The sequence below is a fragment of the Xiphophorus hellerii genome, chromosome 20 (genome assembly GCF_003331165.1).
Source record: "Xiphophorus hellerii strain 12219 chromosome 20, Xiphophorus_hellerii-4.1, whole genome shotgun sequence".
NCBI lineage: Eukaryota > Metazoa > Chordata > Actinopteri > Cyprinodontiformes > Poeciliidae > Xiphophorus > Xiphophorus hellerii.
Genome location: NC_045691.1, coordinates 722,752 through 744,225, shown reverse-complemented (window position 1 = coordinate 744,225; position 21,474 = coordinate 722,752). Strand labels below are relative to the sequence as shown.

Below are 21,474 nucleotides of genomic sequence, written 5' to 3'. Positions count from 1 at the left end.
ATAATACTTGAAAATAGTGTCAAAACAACAATATTATTGTTTATCGTAATAACTTTAGAGACAGTTTATGGTCCATCTGTTGCAGGTTTACACCGGACTGCATTCTGCTAGTCATGAAAAAAGTTGGACAGTAACTACTTACATCTACTTGAGTAACTTTTTGGAACAAATAAACCTTTTAGGACTATTTTGACTTTTACTAGACTTTACTCTCTACCCAGTGAATGACAAACATTTTCTAACCTAAAACTCACACACACCTGCAGTTTCTGCTAGTTTCATGTTGAAAGAAATTTTATTTCTTTTGCCTGATTTTATTTTGTAATTTAAGTTTTTTATACAAATTATTTCCAGTTTGGTCTCTAAAACATCAAAATTTCCACTGAACTATATTTTAGTCCTTATGATGATGTAATGTTGAAATATTAAGTGATTGTTTTTGATCAGTTACTCAGGACTTGAGTAGCTTTTTTACCAAATACTTTTTACTTTTACTTTTCTTTGTTCTGGTCTGTCACATAAAATCCTTTTATATTTACAAGCATAAATACTGTATATATGCTTGTAAAGTGTAAATAAAGGTTTGAACAGAATACAGAATAAGACTAATTGCACTGTAAGTATTTATTAGCAATACATTTAGCCATATTACATTGATTTAGCATAACTAGATGTCAGTTATGTCAAATGTCAGTGAGTTATAATACAATAACACAACAGCACAGAGAAACCAGCTTCTTTACACTTTAAAAAACAAAGAACCATAACTTTATATTGAAATGAAAAACTAAACATTCATGTCAGCCTTGAAACCACAGAAGCATTAAGAAAAATCCACAGAAATGATTTTATTTTGGTCAGTTTAACATGTTTCAGCCAAAACTTCAAGAACAAAACCCTAAAAAAGAAAAATGATCATTTCAAGAAAATAACGATCTGACGAACTTTTACCAAGGTTTTGACACGTAAAATGAAAATCTGGGTCGATATTGTTACCCCACGCTATTGATATTTACCAATATTATATAAATAAAACTCATCCCAAAACACAAATGGCTATGAAACAGAAATAAAGATGGTTTAATGTCAGGCTTTTTTATTTATCAGATTGATATGTTGAATAAATAAAATATGTAAACAGTGGAAACCATCTTAGCAGAAGCTAACATCTACAGTCGTCCTTATTACCACGATTTGGCCTCCAGCCAATCAGCGCCAAGGAAAAGAAATGGCGCTCCTGGATTGGCTGCTGCTCAAAGGGCAGCCAATAGCGAGTCAAGTAGCGATGTGCCGAAGTATTTCAGCTTTTAGACATGATTGGTTAAAAAATGAGCAAACATGCAGATTTTCAGAATAATTTACACAATTCTAGAAAAAATAATGTGAAAAATATCTGCAGATTTTTCTATGGAAAAGACAAAACTAAAAACATAATATCATCATCTAGATTCAACAAAGCCGAGAAGAATTTGAATAAAACCTGTTGATTTTAACACAGCATGTGTGTTATTTCAATTCTAGATATAGGAAATTTTAGACTTTTCAAGCTCAGAAATTCCTTTTTAGTTTTTTTCTTTAGAACATTTCTGAGTTTAATCTAAAGAAAAAATCTGAGTTCTTTACCAAAGATTTTTCTAGAAAATGTCTTGCAGGTTTTTTACTTTTTAAACTCAGAAATGTTCTTCCTTTTTGTAAATATTTCTGAGCTGAATCATTTTTAAGTGAACTGCCAGCTTCTCAAGCTCAGGAACTTTCTTGTTTTTTTTCTAGAAAACTTCTGAGATTATTATTATTGAAACATTTCTGAGCTTTTGGCCAGAAATGTTCTCCTCTTTGGCCTAATATGGCAAAGAAAATGGAAATAATTAGCAGGCATAGAGAGAAAACCATGCAGGCTCCTGTCAGCAGGTGATATTTTGGTGCATAATGATCATTTCTTTTCTGCTGAACCTGAACTTTCCTCCCATCACTGGCCCACAGAGGCAGAAACTGCTGTTGTTGATATTTTCAGCGTTTTCTCCTTCTTGACGCTGAAAAACGGAAACAGTTTCTCAGTGAAGCAGTGGCTGAAGGTGTGGATGTGTCCGCCGGTATCGGCGTCTGAGAACGACAGCTTCCCCCTCTCCCAGTCCAGATGGACTCGGATCCTCCGGGGCGGCTTGACGGACAGAACCGAACTTCTCCCTGGAGGGAAAAAGGCCAGAAAGGCGCCGTCCAGACCGATCCTCCACGACCCCGACCCGACGGACCCCTTCCTGTCCGCGGACTCCGCCGCCACGCCCACCTCCCAGCCGCCGCCTTCTCCGACCTCGACCTCCCAGCTGTGCGACCCGGAAGTGAACCCGTCCGAGCCGAGCACGGCGCGGCACCAGCCGAACCGCTCCGGGTTGTCCGGCAGCTTGAGCCGCTCTCCGTGCGTCGCGGCGCTCAGGTCGTCGTCCGGGGTCAGCTCGGGGTGAGCAGTGTTTGGGTCCAGAACCACGGCGGAGAAGCAGACGGCCGCCTTCATCTGGATCCAGATGTTGAAGGTCAGGTTGCCCAGATGCTTTGCCACGTCCAGCAGCGCGCCGGCGGACGGTGCCGGGTCGTCCTGCAGGCGGCGCTGTTCCGCTGTTTTTAAGGCGGCTTTGTAGGAGTGCAGGAAGGAAACGCTGTCGGCCTTCAGCTGCTTCTCCGTCTCTCTGATTGTGGTGGAGAAATCGGAGATAATCCTGCCGAGAGCTTCCGATTCCTCCCTCAGCGCTTTGCTTTTCTGCCGCTCTTCCTCCCTCAGCGCGGCGATGCGCGCCTCCTCTTCCTCCTGCAGAAGCTGGTGAAACTTCCTGAACTGATCCCGGATCTGCTTCTCCGTGTTTCTGTTCTGGCTCTTGATGTGTTTGGCGTTTTGGTCGCGGCTCCCCTTCGCCTCTTCGAAGAGCTTCAGCTGTTCCCGCAGAGCCGTGAGGGACTCCCGGACCTCCTCCCTGCGCTCCTCCGCCGCCTCGTCGATGGGTCTAAACCTGTGGTTGCTGTGAGCTTTGGAGTCCCTGCAGACGACGCAGACGGACTGCTGGTGGTCCAGGCAGAACAGCTTCAGCTTCTCGCTGTGCTGGCTGCAGAGTCCCGGCTCCGCTCCCGCAGAGAGCCTCGTTTTTTCCGCTAAACACAGATTCCTCAAAGCCGAGCTGATGGGCGGGTTGCTCAGAGGCCTTTCCTTGCAAACCGGACACTCGTTTATTAGCTTTTCCTTCCACCAGGACTGGACGCAGGCCTGGCAGAAGCTGTGGCTGCACGACAGAACCACAGGATCCGTGAAGATTTCGTGGCAGATGGGGCAGGAGAGATTCTTCTCGGAGCCGGAAGCCATTTTCTCTCTGCAAGCAGAACAAACCGAAAGTTAAATCAGGAAGTTTTTGTGCCGCTAAACATTTCCTGCCCAGACTGACCTCGTCTCTCTCTCCTTCTGTTCCTGAAGCGAATTTAAAAGTGAATTTCTGTCTCAGAGGAAACAGCAGCTGTTCTTTGCTTGGAGCCGCTCCAGGTTTTTACTTTCACTTTCTTTTTCTTCTTCTTGCCCTTTTTATGGCGGTTGGCCACCAGAGTTACAGTAAATATGACTATTTACAGTACATAGCATTTAACTGAAAAATATGAGTGAACATAACTTGTACTATTCAGTGTTTGCAATGCAACATGGAAAACAGGTTTACTTCAATTAAAAACTAGCTGCCTCAAATTACTGCAAATTATTCAAACAAATAAAGTTAGAATATTTAAGAATTGCAAACCTAAAATAACTTGATAAATTCAGTTTAGTTTAGTCATAAACTAAATAGCAAAGACATCTTGACATTATTAGTTGTATGTGAATAACTAAACCGTTTCCATGGTAAACAATATTCTTAAACTGATCTAAAGTGTTATTTCTTTTTTAAAGAAACTTGGTGTCATCAGCATACTTTAATTTTCGACCCTGAAATCAGTTTTGTAAATGTTCAATTTCATGTATTTTCGAGAAAAAAACATAGAAATTTTCTGAGCTCATGAAGTTGAACATTTTGGACTTTTGAATCTCAGAAAATTTCCAAAAGTTTTCAACTTTACGAGCTAAAGAATAAAAGAATAGAATAAAACTTCAACAACCGAGAATAAGTACTATTATAAAAAACCATTTGAAGCAGCAGAATAAAAAAAATAAAAGACTAAATAATCTGAAAGAGTTAGTGGGGTGAATAATGATTATTTTACTAATTGATCATTCTGACAATTAATCGATTAACTTTCACATTCTGTAGATTTTTCATTTAACCACTGAAGCCTATTTTGCACAATATTGACAAATACATAAAGTAATGCAAATAGATAATTAAATTCAATTATTCAGTCACCATATTAGTTGTCAATTGTTTCAATATATATGTAAATAAATAATTCATAGGAACATCGGTGCATAAAAACATCCTCTCATATTTTTGCTCCATTTTGTTTCCAAAGCTCAGATGCTGACAGAAACCATCATGTTTGTTCCTCTGATTGTGTTTTTTAAAGTCCTTCATCATTTCCAGAGCCAAACTGACCCTTGACCCTTCACAGGTTCCAAACAGGAAGTTATTAAAGGGGGCGGGGCTTATTTGCTCTGACATTCCTGCTTGACTTTCGACCAATCAGCCGGTTTTCACTCTGAATATTGTTTTGGTTGTAACTCATAACTCCCGTCGTCCTCATCTGGGTTCATTATAACTTCATTTTTATTCATCTTTTGGACTTGAGCAGCAGCAGATTCTGCAGATGAGGAACAAATTTCCTGCTTTTTGTTTTTTTAAATAAAATTATATTTTAAAAACATATAATTTTTTCTTTTTTAATTGTTGTTCTAAAAGGTACAATTTAAAATGTACGTTGTATGCCTCGACTTTTCCAACAAACAGCAAAACTCAACATTTTGGAATAAAATTTGATCTACAGTTGACCCTTCGGTCTTCGCAGGAGTTCAGAACCAGAACATGAAATGATCAAATCTGCATATTCTTGACATTACCTCTAAAAATGTTTATAGCTGCCTATTTTAATAATTATATACCTCAACATGCGCTACAGCAGAAGCTAACATCTAGCCTTACTTAGCTCTGCTGAATTCAGCGAGAAAAAAAATACAAACTTTACTGATATCCCACTAATGTCCAAAAAAACGATTTCTGTGTTTCGATAGAACAAGAAACTTCATTAAAATCACATGTGAATAAATGTAACGCAATAAGTTATTTAAAAACACGCTGCCCATCACCTGCGTACCACTTCCTGTCGTCTTCTTTGTCGTTTCCATCAGTAGTAACATCCGGTTGTTGATCACTTGACTAATTTGATGACTTTTACAAAATACAACTGAAAAAGTTTTTTCCAAATTTTGTAAAATATTTTCATTAAGCTGATTTATTTTTGTAATTCCAATTTGTGCAATCATAAGAACGCAGTTAGTGTCTGAATTTAATCATATTTTGAGCTTATTCATATTTATTGAACAATAAGCAGAGAAAAATGAAAAAGCAACAATCCTGTTTAAAGTTAAAAATAAGAGGTGTAATGAAATAATCAGATAAAATTTAAATGGCAGAGATAAAAACGGTGTTATTAGATCTTTGTTGGTGATCAGGCCTTCTCTGATTATTATGTTTATGTTATGAAATATCTGTCCCCACGATTCAGCAGATAGAAAGTTTCAGGCATTTAGAAGTGATGAAAAAGCCCCGTTGAGTTTCCTCTGTTGGGTTTGTCTAAATGCAGGAAGTCGGTTGCGTCACCGACACTTTAGTGAAGCTGGAGGAAATTTCCATCCGTTTCTGACCCAATCTCTCCCAACTCAAAGGTTTCCATCAGGAGGCCTTTTATGCTCAGTCTAATCAGGCATGTTAGTTTTGATTGTCTTCAAATAATCCTAAAGATGTGAGTGAAAAATCTGACCACTGCAGAACTTGAAACAGCGAGTTTGTCTGAAATCTTTCCGGTTTCACAGCGATGTCGGGCAGGAAATCTCTAAAAGCTCTTCAGGAGTTTCCAAGATAAAACTAGTTGAGACAAAACCGACATGCGATGAGCTGATCTCAGAGATAAGAGCGTCTGCTTGTTTTCTGCTGCAGCATCGACTGATCGCAGCTAAAAACCTGCTGGACCACTTCCACCAATCCTGCAGATGCAGAAATAAGGAGAAATGGTGCGTCACAGAAACCGAGTCAGAGAACAGATTACCTGCTGCGCTGCAGTTATGAGTCTCTGTGTCGCTCAGGCAGATTATTCTGCAGATTTTGGTTTTGTTTGTCTCACGCCAGCCTCTCATGTAAAGAGTACTTCCTGGTCTGGAGGAAACTCGGTTCTGAAACCAGAAACATGAACCGTCAGAACATCCAGTGCTAGAATCCAGCGGCTGACTCTTCAGAACTGATGTTTAAGTCCAGTTTCCTCCATCAGACTAAACCTGGAGCAGAAATACGAGATAACCCAGAGTTCTGAGTCTTCTGACCCAAAGTAAGACTCTCTTTATCGGACTGATCTGCGGTGGTTCTGGTGAAACTTAATATTAATAATGATATTTGTGTTATTTATTTTGCTGATTCTGTTTGGTTCTCTTTTCATCTGACTGTTTTGTTCTTCTGAAAGTCTGAAATAAACATAAACCCAAATCTAATATTAATATTTTATTAATAAGAATTGATTAATACTGAAAAGTCACATTTCATAGATTAATTACACACAGATGTATGTTTTAAAGATTTTATTTCTGTTCATTATAATTTTTTTTGCTAAAATCAATAAACTATTTCTAAAAACAGAAATGTGGACTTAATGAAAACATATCTAATACCTGTGTAAAGCTTGTTATTGTCAAAAGCTACTTTTAATCAGACAGAAATGGTTCATCTGGACATATAAACTATTTTATTTAAAATGAATGTAATTTCCCTTTGAGATAAATAAACTTATTTTTGAATTTGAAGACTGCCTGTTATTTTTTGTTACTGCACTCTTTAAACCTTCTTATAATAATCACTTTTGACACATCAAACCAATTTAAATTGTCTTTATTAAATTTCAACATTTATAATATTCTTGATTCAGAAGGAAATCTGATCAAACATGAACGTGAAAAACTTGATGAGATCAAATCTGCAGCTGAAAGCAAACCTGTTTTTGTTTGGTTTGGGTTTTTAGTGCACACCTTGTTTTACCTGTGGAGCCAAGTGATTGTTAAATGTGTCACCTTTTATTCTGTTCAACTAACAACTGCAACCTGCACACGTGTTCAGACACATGTGAAAGTTCATTCATTCATTCACTCATTCATTAGAAGGACTATAAAGGGCTTTATGAATGAGGTCGTATTGAATGTGCATGCTGGGATGACCTGGTCGACCTTGTGGGATGGTACCAGTTAGTGATGTGTCGGTCGCTAACGATCCGGCTCTAAGAGCCGGCTCTTTGAAGTGAACGATTGGAACCGGCTCCACAATGGGAGCCGTTTTAGGATCCTATTTGGGAGCCGGGTTTTTTTCTACAGTATATCGCTGTCTCTCCGCCTCCCTGTCGTTGTGCTTGTGCTCTGCAAGTGCCAGAGCCGATAGTTTTTCCCCACATCGTTTTTTTTTGTCCTGCGGTGCCTCGCTGTCTCTCCCCCCCTTCTCCCTCTCCTTGCGCGTTTTGCTCTTCTGCCAGTGCTAGAGCGGAGAGTTTTTTTTTCCCTCGGTCGGTCCACTGCCCTCATGTCAAGCGTGTGCTCCACACATCTGACCAATCACATAGTTTCAATTAATAATGTGGCGGGAAAACACTGAAAAAAAAGTTTATCTCCACTTTTTTTGTGGAAACGGCAGGCAATTGGCCAAGCTGTATAGCGTTCGTCGGCAGGTGTTTATGTACAGACACTCACTCAGCGGTCAAGAAGCACAGAAAGAAGGGGAGTCAGTGTGAGAACTGAATAGGTGAAAATAAATGAGTGACAGAAAACGGAGCAAGATTTGGACTCATTTTAATGCTACATGAAGCTCCAGGGCAGAGTGCAGACTGTGCAAAGTCAGCATTTCCTATGGTGCAGGCTCCACAAACAACCTGCACAGCCACATGCGGACATCACACGCATCGGTATTGCTATAGCATTGTTATGCGGCATTTTTACTCATCATAAGTGCTTAACAATGTCAATAATGAAACAAAATATTATAAAATTAGGTTTAAGCTATTAATTAATTAATAATGTCAAAAAATATATATGGGGAGCCGTTTGGGAGCCGAAAGAGCCGGCTCTCCACAGTAAGAAGAGCCATTAGAGCCGCATCTCGAAAAGGAGCCGAAAATCCCATCACTAGTACCTGTTAAACGATGAGGAGACTGAAGGTCAGGGATCCGTTCATCCTTCGGTTCAGGTGCCTGAACACAGGTGAGCCATGACTTGTGGTCAGATTTATACCATCATCTCTCCTGAGATGTAAAACTAGATTTCTGTCTGATTCTCCTCGCAGTTCTGAAAGATCTGGTGATGATCCCGGTTCACACCAAACCCGAGGACTTGGAGAAGGAGCTGGACGAACTCTACGACTTCTTCATTCACGTCAAGAGGAAGTGGAGGACAGACGTTAGACTTCAAACCAAACAAAAACATAATTCCACTTGAAAATGTAAAGGAAATGAAACATTAAATGGAACATTGAAATATTTCTATGTAGGCTACAGCTTTGTTACTGGTAAAGACTAATATTGTAATATTTAAAACTCCGGAACCGGAGAGTTCACGTTCTTTTCCCCACGGCTGTAAACTGGGAGCAAAACTTTAGATCTGTCACTAAAAGTAGATCAAATTAAAACAAACTGGTGACACTGGTTAAGGTTTCCATTTTCTCTGCTGCAGAACGTGATGATCCTGGGCGACTTTAACGCGACAGCTCGTCTGTTTCAAAGAAGGAGATGAAAACCATCCGAATCCACAGCGACACGAATTTCCACTGGCTAATCGGAGACGATGCGGCCACAACGGCGAGCACCGAAAACACCAACACATACGACCGGTAGAAACCGACCGGCAGAAACCGACCGGCAAAAACCGACCGGTAGAAACCGACCGGCAGAAACCGACCGGTAGAAACCGACCGGCAGAAACCGACCGGCAAAAACCGACCGGCAAAAACCGACCGGCAGAAACCGACCGGCAGAAACCGACCGGCAGAAACCGACCGGCAGAAACCGACCGGCAGAAACCGACCGCCCAGTTCCTCCGAATGAACATTAAAAGCAACTATAACTCAAAAATCTTCAACATGTAACAAAAGGGAATCATTTAACGGCTCTCAGACCGGAGGAGAAGGACTATAGCGCAGGGCGTTCTGGGTAAATACAGCCAAAAACAAACATGCTAACCTAGCGCTAGCGGGAGAAATGACTCATGGCCTTTAGCCAGAAACAAGAGAGAAATCCTACAACCGATAAAATCTGATGCTACTTCATCTTTTTAATATTTCATAAAGAAGAAAGTTGCGCTCAGTGTCTTCTTCAGAGGTTTTTGTATCGTTTCCTTCAGTGGTTCTTGGTGCAGCGCCCCCACAGGCGAAGCAGGGAACCGGTTGCTCAAACGGTTTGGTTTGCAGTGAATGAGAACCACAGCAGCTGAAAATGTAGCAAATGTTGCAGTTTTGGTCTCATGTTGGTGTGAAAACAACCTATAACTGCACTCTTCTACCCCGTTTTCCACCTTTTAGTTGTGTGAACAGACTCCTTTTTTTGTTGTATTGTTCAATCAATCAATCAATCAATCAAATTTTATTTGTATAGCCCATTTCAGCAGCGAGGCATTTCAAAGTGCTTTACATCATTACAAACACAGAAACACAATGCAACATAGAATCAATAATCAAAACACAGCATTAAGTCAAGTTCCATCAATAAATTTGTAATTGATTACGTTTCAAATACAATTCTAAACAGGTTGGTTTTTAGTTGAGATTTAAAAGAAGTCAGTGTTTCAGCTGTTTTACAGTTTTCTGGAAGTTTGTTCCAAATTTGTGGTGCATAGATGCTGAAAGCTGCTTCTCCTCGTTTGGTTCTGGTTCTGGGGATGCAGAGCAGAACCAGAACCAGAACCTGAGAGGTCTGGAAGGTTGATACAACAACAGCAGATCTTTAATGTATTGTGGTGCTAAGCCGTTCAGTGATTTATAAACTAACAACAGTATTTTAAAGTCTATTCTCTGAGCTACAGGGAGCCAGTGGAGGGACTTTAAAACTGGTGTTATGTGCTCTATCTTCCTGGTTTTAGTCAGAACGCCAGCAGCAGCATTCTGGATCAGCTGCAGCTGTTTGATTGATTTGTTGGACAGACCTGTGAAGACGCTGTTGCAATAATCAATACGACTGAAGATGAACGCATGGATGAGTTTCTCTAGATCTGGCTGAGACATTAGTCCTTTAATCCTGGAAATGTTCTTCAGGTGATAGAAGGCCGACTTTGTAACTGTCTTTATGTGGCTCTGGAGGTTCAGGTCAGAGTCCATCACTACTCCCAGGTTTCGGGCTGATCGCTGGTTTTCAGTTGTAATAACTGAAGCTGTGATTTGACTCTAGATCTATAACTCTATATCTATAACTCTAGATCTATAACTCTAGATCGTTCCTCTTTGGGTCCAAAAATAATAACTTCAGTTTTGTTTCTGTTCAGCAGGAGAAAGTTTTGGCTCATCCATTGTTATAAATACAGAATACTTAGTTTTGTCATTTTGGTTATTATATTAGAGTGACTCCCTGCTGTTTGCTTTTTTAATTCTTTCTAATTCCTCCTCGTTCAGGATGAGACAAAATGCTTCAGGCTGTTGTTCCAAACTCTGCTAAAACATTAAACTTCCAGAAAGCTTAAAAGCTCTCCGATGAGCAGGTCTGTTCTTATTATCACATGTTGAAACTGTTAGAATAATTATGTTTTGTTATCATTCTTACATAAGTAGTTACCAGTTTGTTTTTCATTTAAAGGTTTAAATGAAGAATGATCTTCACACCCCAGGGAGGAAGAATCTGTTAAACCGTGTGAAAGACAAACTTTGCTTTTTCCCTAAACCTTGAAGCTGCAGCTGCTTTCTAATCTAGGGATCCTCCTTAAAGGGCCTGTGTGTTAGTTTCTGTGTTCTTCCTTGTTTCAGAATAGCCAGTCTTTGATTTATCACTCTCCCACATTTCACTCTGGACTCCCTTCTTTCTCCTGCTGAATAAAAAGACAGGCTCTGCATGGTGAACTCCTCGGAGAAGTGGTTTGCTGTTTCTCCTTCTGCAGAAGCTTGGTTGAAAACTCATAAATGTTGTCTGTGGTTCTTTCTTTGTATTTAGGTAAACAAAATACCTATCAGAAACGTTCCTTCTGAAAATATTTGACCTGATTTTAATTATGAAAAATTATTTATTACCATGATCAGACAAACAAATTACACAGTTTGGGTTTCCAGTCAGACCTTAGCAACGAGAAAAATTATTTTTGCTTTTAATGCTCATCACTTAACACTTCTGCTTGACATTGTGACAGGTTGTTGTTCCTTCGTTCAACTATCTTATGCGCAGTTTGGAGGTATATGCGCTTTAAATAAGACTTTATTCAGGTGCAAATAAATTATTTCCTCCACCACAAATTCTTAGGTTTCCCAATTAAACCTTTAATTGTTTTACTGGAGAATCTGAAGAGCAGAATCATGTGTAATCTTTTTTTATAATACTTTTTAATGTTTGAATGACTGACATGTTTTTATTGTTCCTTGAAATGAAACTACATTCCTGATTCTGTTAATTTTTTAACCAGCTACATCTGAGCAAAAAGTGGCAGCAGCACCATGCTGTTTCTTTTAACGACACTCATTTTTAAAATTACTGTCAAAATTAAAAGTTGTTTTTTAGATCTTTTAGCACAACTGAATCCAGATGCTTTCATTTATTTCTTGCTTCTCACAGGATGAAAACTATTTCTTTTTAAATAATCATTTCAGTAATTACTAGATATTCCTAAAAAGGTGAATTTTTTGTAATTAATTTACCTCAATGTCTTTTGTGTTGCTGTTTGTCAATGCAGAGTGTTAACATGTTTTGTACAGCATAATTGCTTTTACCATATTTTATGAATAAACTGATTTACAATAAAAACTGACAAAAGCAACAAACATTACTGGAATAGTTTTCATTAAGTCGTAAAACTCCTGTGGTGAGTAGCTTTAAATCTGTAAAACGGCGGAACAGCAACTGACTTTCCAACAAGAAAATGTCAAATAAAATATCTTCTGGTAAAATTATCAAAACAAAATACTGTGAAAAGTACAAATGAAGCCTCATATTTAAAATCTTTGCTTCCAAGCAGCTAGATTTTTATGAAAATATGAACAGATTGTGAACTGATGCACACCAACATCTCCTTCTCCAGTTTATTAAAGAGTTATTGACTAAAACATGATGCTTCAGATCATGCAAATATTTTTAAAGTTGATACGTTTGAACGTGGAGCAGAGGGAATAAACCTCACATATAATGTGATTTGTTATATTTGCAGGAGCTTCCCTCCATGACTGTGGAACGCTCTCGTACGTAGATGCATTAGAACGTTTTTTATGAGTCACATTTTGGTTTTACATAAGTTTATCATTTTTTGTTTGAGAAACAGAAAATGTACAAAGCTAAAAATGTTGCCATAATCACCATTTTATCGATTTGGATATTTTTCTTCCATCAAAAAAAAAAAGAACAAAAAAAGTAAACACATAAAACAAGATGTAATTACAAAAAAAAATTGTATTTATGTCTCCCACTTCACAATACAACAAAAACATAGTTCAGGTCTTTTTTATTAAACATTTTCCACTGAAGAAATGTTCCTTTTTATTTTTGCCAAAAAATAAAGACATTTCATAAACGGCCAGAGTTAATTTAGTTGTTGGGTGTCTTAAGGGAGATAATTACTTTTCTTCATGTTGTCTGTTCACTCAAAGGTTTCTGCACTGAACTGAGAGCTGGAAGAGCTCAGTGCAGGAACAGCTTGAATGTTGCATTGTTCATGGTTACCAGTGAAAAACAAACTGAGGGTTGCTAGGCAACATCATCTTCAGACTTTACTTCTTCCCCGACTTCTTGATCCCACCACTGGCTGCAGGACAAATTACACAGATACAAAACTGATGAAACGACAGAGAAACAACTGTGGCTGATTTTGTTGAATTTATAAAGGATTTTCTATCAAATTAGAGACGACAGTGGGTTCAGATATGGAGCTTCACGGGTGCAAAATGTTTCTCCATACGCTAAATGATGCATCAGGTCTAACACATACTGCTGTTGATCCCATACTCAGGTTGTGTGTTCATGGCTGCATTTCTTGTATTATTTAAAAACCCAGAGAGGTGTGATTAAAAAACAAAACTATCAACCACAAGTGAATTCTCAGGTGTCTTCCAGACAAAATCTGAAACATTTAAGGAAAACCTCAGGAACTGTTTTTTATGTTCCTCCTGTCTGCTGCATAAACAAACTGCAGCGTTAATGTGGAATGAGCTGCAATTTCATTTTACAGACAGTAATTAAGACTCATTAATAATCTTCATTAAAGGGCCAGTATTATGCGTTGCCATTTTATAGCTTCATGAAGTAGCTATGTTACTTTCAGTTGTAAAAATGTTGCATATATCAAATATGACGGAAAAAATATTACTTCCTGATTTAATGTCTTGAAATTGGGATTCTGTCTCTTCAAAAACGTAAATTTAGATATCAAATGATTTAATGAAGATTTTTCTTAATTACTTCTCTAGTCTCACCTAAAGGTCCTTTTCCTGACGCTTTGGCCTTCAGCGCCTCCATGGCTTTCTGCTCTTCCTTCTGCTTCTGCTTGAAGGCAACGTCTTCCTGCAGGCATAAATTATTTTTAATACGCCACAAGCAACACTTTCTGTTAAATTGATTTCCTATTCACAAATAAATTTGAATTTTCAGAGGACACTTTGAACACAGTGAATCCACTCTGACACTTTACCTCTCCATGGTCAAGAGGGCAATAAAGTAAAGTTCTTAATCTGTGACTTCACCTAAGTTCAATTGGGAAAGAATAATCTAAACGGATTAAACTTACATCATCCATTTCCTTGTTTTGTTTCTTGGGCGCCTTGAGTGGTTTCTTTTTGCCTCCTGAAAAATGTATAAATAAAACAAATCAACCAACATTGCTGTCACTCCGTCTTTAAAAAGTATTTGTGTATTTATGACTTTACGATATTTTTATATTTAATGAGCTACTGCTTATTACTGCACAACCTTGAAAGTTACCCAGCCTTTAAGACATATTAGTGCAGCTTTTATTTAAAATATTTTCAACCATTAATAAAAATTTCAAAGTGATTTCTGTGTACAAGAGTGTACAAGTACACCCTTGTTGCTTCCACTGGTTTTTTTTACAAAAAGGAAAACTGCTAATCAAAGCATTTGATTAACTGATCACCAGCCTAATGTCCGTCATTCGGTTTTCATTCCAGAGAGAGAAAGACTAAATGCTGATTAATTCACTTGCTCACCATTTCAATCCTTTGTGCTTTTGGTCATTTCATTTTGTTTTATCTCAATCTCTAATTAAATGAAGCTCAGTGGGCCAAAATGTTTCTACAACGATGCAAGGGATTGATTAGGTCAAACATAACAACAATACCGACAGTTAGTGCTGCTAAATGTGGGTCTACACACTGAATCAAGTTCTCCATTTGTTTTTGTTTTTTTCCGGTGAATGCGTGCATTTTTAGACATTATGCAAATAAGTGATGATGATGAACATTTTTGAAGTGAAACACAGCATATTAGCTAGAACCTGTTAGCATTTTTTAGCTTCATGCACAAACTGAAAAGCGCGATACATAAAGCAACAAGGTCAGAAATTCACCATGATGTAGCTTAGCACAACAAAAAAGTCTCACCGTCTCTACCGGACATATCTAAATCGTTTAAATAGGATATAAATGACTAAAATTAAAGATAAATAACAGCAATTTGGGCTTGTTGTCGATTTAATCCGCGCTGGAAGGACCCCAGAAGAACCGCCGGAAGTAGGATACCAATCATACGCCTGAACAAAAAACACCTACATGATGCTAGCTGGTTCTCCAAACACCAGGAGAATAAGTGGTTAAAAAAAGTTTATTCCGAAAAACTAAATGCTGTGACAGCTCTAAAGGAAACAGGTGCGTTTATTTTAGTAGCTTTCTCCATAAACTACAATTTCTACAGACATATTCTAGACAGTTTTATGAGAAAACAAACACCGAGGTCAATGTTAGCAATATAAAGCTAGTTTAAAAAAAACAGAAAACAATGATGTAATAAAGAGGAGTTTCAATTAAATAAGCCGAATTATATAAATGTAAAGTATTTAGAGTGTGATAGTAGTGCATGTATTTAATGGTTTGTCTTCAGTGAGGGCAGAAACGGGTGTCTGCTAAAAGTCATCGCTGCTGCGTTTACACAAACTCAGGAAAGTCTGCAACAATGAAAAAAGATTAGAAAAAAATATTCCAATTGGTAATAAGCCTGTTACATTTAAATTATTTTAGATTCAGAATGACGTCATTCCTTTTAAAATTAGTAATAAAGCATGTTCTTCCTAAGGACATGCTTTATTACTTATATTGCGCTACTTAAATGTAAATCAATTTAAAAGCAGCAAACCTTTATATTGATTCATGAAACTATAATCACGAAAGCAGCTGCCAGGTAATTTTTAAAAATCTAGTAGATGCACAAAAAGGTAACTTGTAAAGTAACTAATATGTAAAGCTGTTATGTCCTTATATTCCCCCATAAAGTAGGAGAGTTGAACAATATTCTTGGAAATATAGATATTTTTTTACAGCAGAAATTTGTTTTTATTTAGAAAAAACTCAGAGAAATATGTAACTGTCAAGTTCAAGAAAGAATAAACTTAAAGAAAATGTACTTTCAAAAGAGGCATTTCAGTGCCTGAAACATATGAATGTTAGGTAAGGTACATTTTTAAAAATAAAGGAACCGTTTGTTTTAATTAGGTAAGATTTAGTAAGGTATACTTGATAGATGTATTAGTTTTTAAAACATGCACTATTCTTTGTTTAAATTACACATTTGGTCATCTTGCTTGTTTAAGGGGGAAGTTCAAACTTTAGGAATTGTTGAGTTTTTACTTCAGATTTAATTTGTACTTACTCTGATACACACAACACCTTCACTTCAACATGTTAATTTATTGGTCCTGATTTGATTGGATCCAAATGTTTTAAAAAGGTTTTGTTTGTTTTGTGTTTTGTTCTTTTTTAGAGGTGCCTTTGTGGTGTCGGCCCAAACGCTGCTGTGTGTTTGAACCTTCCACCCCGACTGCTGACGTTCTCAATGAGGTCAGACACTCATGAAATGCTTTGAACTGCATTCAGAAGAAATTTAAGAGAAAATCTGAAGTCAATCATAGAAACATTTGTGTCAGAGCCAAAACCTTTGGGCATGACTGAAAGAACTGAATTAATAAAAGAAGTTTCACCGTCTCAGGTACAGAGGAGCTCGGATCTACGTCTGGGCTCGAGGCTCATGCTGTCTGTCTCGGCCCCATCTGGCGGCCCGAACCGCTCCGGTTCGACCCTACAGCTCTGAACCGCCGGCTCGACCTCCTCTACCTCCTCTACGCACTGACCCCTCCCCTCTTGTACAGAAAGGTACAGCTGAGGTGGTGAAGGAGCGCAGCCTGTCTGCCCTGCAGGTACAGCTGTCCAGTACCAACATGCCAAAAAAGACTGAATTATCAGAACTTCATTTTTCTGTTTGTTATGATTAAAGTAGCATTAAATAAAAAAGTTCTTCCCCCTTTTTGTCCCATCAGCATGCAGGAGAGTTGGGGCGGCAGTGGAGCCAGAGGTCGGCGCAGACGGCCACCGCCTCTGTGAACTTCTGGTGGGGGAGATACGAGGAGTTTGTGGGGCTGACCGAAGTCCGCGAGGCTCAAACCAAAGTCACAGAGGTCAGAAGATGCAGAGAGCAGTCATGTCTGCAAGTTTAATCAGAGACAAACATCTTTATGCAAAAATCACAGTTTGCATGTTTTTGTACTTTCATTTGGGTCTTAAATGCTTCTAAAAAAAACCCAACATCACAAGTACTTAAAAAAAACACAACATTCAGCCGGTTTTTGGCAATAAGTTCATGTTTTTTGGTGTCTGGAAAATAAGCCGTTACAAAAACCTCCAGAATGTTGAGTCCCATTCCACAGGCACAGAGCCGTCACCTAGCAACCAAGCTGAGATCCAGCATGTTTGGTCAGCTGGTTTTCCCGTTGGATGCGCTGTACAATGGCTGCTAGAAAAGACAAGTGTTTTGTTGTTAGCTCACCAACTAGAAACCAGTTGCTGCATTCTTGTTGTTTGTGCAGGAGTCTCCACTAATGCTTTTCAAAGCAGAAGGGGAGCATCTGTTTGCAGCCATTTTCATGTGTGAGCATAAACATTGAGTTGGACAGCAGCAGCTTATTTGGATTTAAAGTGACAGAGGTGCTAAAACACCTAAAAATATGCAGAACTGGCTAAAATCTCATTATCTAAGAATAATTTTGTGCAAAAAAATGTAATAAAGATGTTTTGTATTGGCCTTTTTTACCTCCATCAACAAATAAAACTTGTATTATTAAAAGTCTGACAGACTGAATGTTTCTGCTCAGGCTGAAGCAGCGTTCATGGTGGCCAGAGGAATCGTGCGTGAGGCTCACACCAGCCTGGAGGCGCTGCAGGGCCGCCTGAAGGAGGTCAGAGACCGGCTGGACCGCGTCTCCAGGGAGGAGGCTCACTACCTGGAGCTGGCCACCATGGAGCACAAGCTGCTGCAGGTCAGACCAGGAAAAACTGCTGATTCAACGTGTTTGAGTTACACAGGATGGATGAGTGTCGGAGCGTCTCCCCATCTACAGCTGTCTAACGGGTCAAGCTAAAAAAATGTTTTAGCTGGATAATCAGGGTTTGTACAGATGAATGAATTTTCAATGAGATGTTTTTAAGATCTGAAAAGTTCTTGATTTCTGTGTAAATATTGATATTCAAACTACACAGTTTTGTAACATTTGATTAAAAGTCTACATTTGGGAAACATTATTTACAGTTGAAACCAGATATTTTCATTCACTCTACAAAAATACAAATACATATTACTTTTTCTCACCGTTAAAATAAACCTGTGTTAAACAGATCAACCCTTTTTTTTTTTTTTTCTCGACCGCAGGAGGAACGTCGTCTCCGGACTGCGTATGAGAACGCCGAGAGTTTGGAGAGGGAAAAGTTCGGCCTGTTTTCGGCGGCGGTGAGGGAGAGTCACGAAAAGGAGAGGACGAGAGCGGAGCGCACCAAGAACTGGTCCATCATCGGCTCTGTGCTCGGAGCCCTGATCGGGGTCATGGGGTCAACGTATATCAACCGCGTCCGCCTTCAGGTAACAAGAGACGCTGACTGAGCTTTAACCCTGGAGCATGAAATACTAAGAGAGGGAGACAGGAAGTAGATGAGGAAACCACTGGATGGTTAAAAACATAAATACCACCAAAATCAGCCCAAAAATGACACCAAATATTTATATTTTTAAGATTTTAAATGAAAAAGACCAACAGTAGAGATTAGGAGTTGAGTGGAATCTGTTGCTTTAGCAGCAAATGAGTCCAAAACCCTTGTGTTGGAACGTCCATCTTGTTTTCAGAACCTACCTTCTGTCCGTTCGTCACCGGTCCTGATGAGGGTTTGAGGTCTTTGTCCTGTTGAGTCGCCCAACTGTGTCAAAGTTTTAACCGTCAGCAGTTAATAAAAAATATTCATGTTCTTGACAGATTTAGATTTAAAATTAATTTCCTTCAACGTTTGCTTCTGATAAGACTTTAAACAAATGTTAAAAGTATAATGTAAAACAATTCATCAATTAAAATTTGTAAAATAGTATATAGATTTTTTTATGTAGACATGAAATTATGGAAGCCCATATCCACCATGAAAGAAAAAATAAAAATCCAACAGAAATGCATAATTTATAGTATTACAGTAATAATTCCTGTAGTTTGTTTTATAGCAAATGTTCCAATTTTTTTCCTCAGTCGAACCGATTCAACTGAACTATCAGGTGTGAAAACAACCGTAAGTCGTAGTTATGAGATAAAATCAGAATTTGAATGTTAAAGTCATGACTATAAGATGGAGCAACCCTCCTTAGAGAAACAGCGTGACTTCCTCAATCTCAAACGTTTGACAGTCGAAAGTATGACTGTGTTAAAATTACATAACGAATGTTGCAACTTTGGTCCCCAATCAAACCGAGTCCATTGGATTATTAAATGTGAAAACATCCCTAAGCTCGTATTCCAAGGTGTGAATGCGTATATTTGAGCCTGTATGTATAGTTTTGACCCTATAAATCTGAAACCGAAGTGGATTATGTTCTTGTGTGTCTGCAGGAGTTGAAGAATCTTCTTCTTGAGGCCCAGAAAGGTCCGGAGAGTCTGCAGGAGGCGTTGAAAGTCCAGGCTGGGAACCACCAAACCCAGCAGGACCAACTGGGCGAACTCATCGACAGCCTCCGGGTCACTCTGGCTGACGCCTTCGCTCCGAGCAACAGCGCCCCCCAGGGGAAAGGAGGACCCACCACAGCCTCTCCTGCCGTTTCTCTTTCTGCCTCTAAAGACCTTCAGGTCCAGAACCAGAAGACGGAATTGCTGCTGGCGTCGCTGGCGGCCCAACTGGGTCGGCTCCAGCTGGGCGTCAGTAAGGTGGAGGGCGAACTGCTGGCGGTGCGGAAACTTCTGGAAACCGAACCGCAGACCCAAACCCGAGCCGCTGGCCTTCAGAGAGCAGAAACACCGGAGACGGAGACGGTGGCGAGACGCCTGGAGGACAGCAGGAGGACGCTGGGGGAAGGAATCAGGATGAACACGGTTTACAACGCCGTGTTCAGCTACACCGCCGCCGCCGTTACCGTCTCTGCTGTGTACCTGCTGCTCCGGGGAACTGGTTGAACTGGACCTGGACTGGTTTATGACGAGTCACAATAATATCAGTTAATTATGAGCTTAATGACATCAGCTTCCTGGTGAACCGGAAGCAGATGGTTACATAAGTATCTCCTGCTGAAACGTCATGGTAACTGGAGCACTCAGACATGCAGCTATTTATCATGTCCAATCACTGATTACAATATTAAACCATCATATCCACGTCTTCCATCAAATCATAAAGGAAAATCTTCATATTTCCAGGGAAATATCTAATCTCATTGTTTTGCTTTATTCTAACTCCCTGATGTAATCTCTGATCCAGATCAAGCTGCAGGCGGCCACTAGGGGGCAGGCTTCTGTCTCAATCAGCTACTTCCTCTTATTACGTGGCTGATCATCTTCTCTCCAAAAAGCAGTTAAATTAACTTTAATAACAAGTTTGACTTTTAACCTCCCGAATATTTCTGACTACAAACTAATTTATTTTGTTTGGATGAAGCAATCTGGAAATCATTGATTTTAGGATTTTTCTAAAGAATAACGACACGACTGACTGGTATATTCCCAGTTAATCCAGTACCAGAAGGAATAACTAACTTCACATTAGCTCCAGTGGACCAGGGCAGCAGAGACAGCTTTAATTCAAATGAATGTATTCAAAACCATTTTTTGGCTCTGTAGATTTTCTGGAGGCTGTTTGCTGCAGAACCTCTCAGGTCCTGAAGTACTTGAACATGTGAAATGTTTCTGACATCATGAACTGGTTTCGCCTGTATATTAAAAGGTTGAATGGGAACTGACTTCATGGCTTTTGTTTCTCTTTTGTTCAAAACAACATGGCTGTTCAGTTCCAGGTATGACCAGGAGGTGGCAGCAGAGAAAAAGACGCATGTTATTTTATTCAGCCTGGATTTATGCTGCGTCCCAGTTCTGACTTCCCACTCTGAAAATTCAACTGGAACGGATTTGTCACTGGGAAAGTGGGAGCAACTCCGACTGCATCCAGTTCTGACTTCTTTTAAGGTCAACTTCACATTTCAATCATTACCTCTGTAGTAGTAAGATGTGGTGGAAACATTTATTTAACAATACGTCTAAAATTGATGTTACATGTAGGACTTGTAACTGTAAATGTACAAATTAAAAGTATGTATATACATATTATTATTCATTATGTAGTTTATATTCTTTGTACAATTCCTTTATTTCAAACATCTATTTATGTATTACATTTATGTATGCACAGTGGTGCCTTGCAGCAAGAAGTTTCTGGGTTCAATTCCCAGCCCGGGTCTTTCTGCATGGAGTCTGCAGGTTCTCCCTGTGCATGATGGGTTCTCTCCGGTTCTCCAGCTTCCTCCCACAGTCCAAAAACATGACTGTTAGGTTAATTAGTCTCTGAATTCTCCTTAGGTGTGTGTGTGTGTGTGTGTGTGTTGCCCTGTGACAGACTGGCGACCCGTCCAGGGTGACCCCGCCTC

The 21,474-nt window shown here is 39.2% G+C and overlaps 3 protein-coding genes and 1 pseudogene across 4 annotated transcripts; 2 read left to right on the top strand and 2 right to left on the bottom strand.

Annotated features, from left to right (window-relative positions):
• Nucleotides 1-609: 609 nt before the first annotated feature.
• Nucleotides 610-6,335, bottom strand: LOC116710281 (nuclear factor 7, ovary-like). 2 transcript variants are annotated; one of them, XM_032549255.1, is made up of 2 exons: nucleotides 6,223-6,335; nucleotides 610-3,353 (listed from the first exon to the last, which is right to left on the bottom strand). In XM_032549255.1, exon 2 carries the CDS (start codon nucleotides 3,344-3,346, stop codon nucleotides 1,967-1,969), a length of 1,380 nt encoding a protein of 459 aa, XP_032405146.1. In that variant the 5' UTR covers nucleotides 3,347-3,353; nucleotides 6,223-6,335; the 3' UTR covers nucleotides 610-1,966. The 2 variants fall into 2 exon arrangements, with proteins under 2 accessions (XP_032405146.1, XP_032405145.1); XM_032549254.1 differs by lacking the exon at nucleotides 6,223-6,335 and adding an exon at nucleotides 3,426-5,301.
• On the top strand, nucleotides 5,339-12,721 carry LOC116710345 (deoxyribonuclease gamma-like; annotated as a pseudogene).
• An 85-nt stretch (nucleotides 12,722-12,806) lies between these two features.
• Nucleotides 12,807-15,072, bottom strand: tma7 (translation machinery associated 7 homolog). Its single transcript, XM_032549258.1, has 4 exons — nucleotides 14,934-15,072; nucleotides 14,102-14,157; nucleotides 13,791-13,878; nucleotides 12,807-13,123 (listed from the first exon to the last, which is right to left on the bottom strand). Exons 1-4 carry the CDS (start codon nucleotides 14,947-14,949, stop codon nucleotides 13,089-13,091), a joined length of 195 nt encoding a protein of 64 aa, XP_032405149.1. The 5' UTR covers nucleotides 14,950-15,072; the 3' UTR covers nucleotides 12,807-13,088.
• A 2-nt stretch (nucleotides 15,073-15,074) lies between these two features.
• ccdc51 (coiled-coil domain containing 51) lies at nucleotides 15,075-20,793 on the top strand. Its single transcript, XM_032549257.1, has 7 exons — nucleotides 15,075-15,197; nucleotides 16,306-16,382; nucleotides 16,531-16,738; nucleotides 16,859-16,996; nucleotides 17,690-17,854; nucleotides 18,244-18,450; nucleotides 19,457-20,793. Exons 2-7 carry the CDS (start codon nucleotides 16,378-16,380, stop codon nucleotides 20,012-20,014), a joined length of 1,281 nt encoding a protein of 426 aa, XP_032405148.1. The 5' UTR covers nucleotides 15,075-15,197; nucleotides 16,306-16,377; the 3' UTR covers nucleotides 20,015-20,793.
• The last annotated feature ends 681 nt before the right edge of the window (nucleotides 20,794-21,474 follow it).

Excerpts from the sequence above, each read along its gene's own strand:
- LOC116710281 (XM_032549255.1), bottom strand. The coding sequence starts at position 3,346 with ATGGCTTCCGGCTCCGAGAAGAATCTCTCCTGCCCCATCTGCCACGAA.
- ccdc51 (XM_032549257.1), top strand. Across the intron at positions 17,855-18,243 it reads TGGAGCACAAGCTGCTGCAG|GAGGAACGTCGTCTCCGGAC; the intron begins GTCAGACCAGGA and ends TCTCGACCGCAG. Across the intron at positions 18,451-19,456 it reads TCAACCGCGTCCGCCTTCAG|GAGTTGAAGAATCTTCTTCT; the intron begins GTAACAAGAGAC and ends GTGTGTCTGCAG.
- tma7 (XM_032549258.1), bottom strand. Across the intron at positions 13,879-14,101 it reads AAAACAAGGAAATGGATGAT|GAAGACGTTGCCTTCAAGCA; the intron begins GTAAGTTTAATC and ends TTATGCCTGCAG. Across the intron at positions 13,124-13,790 it reads GTCAGGAAAAGGACCTTTAG|CCAGTGGTGGGATCAAGAAG; the intron begins GTGAGACTAGAG and ends TTTGTCCTGCAG.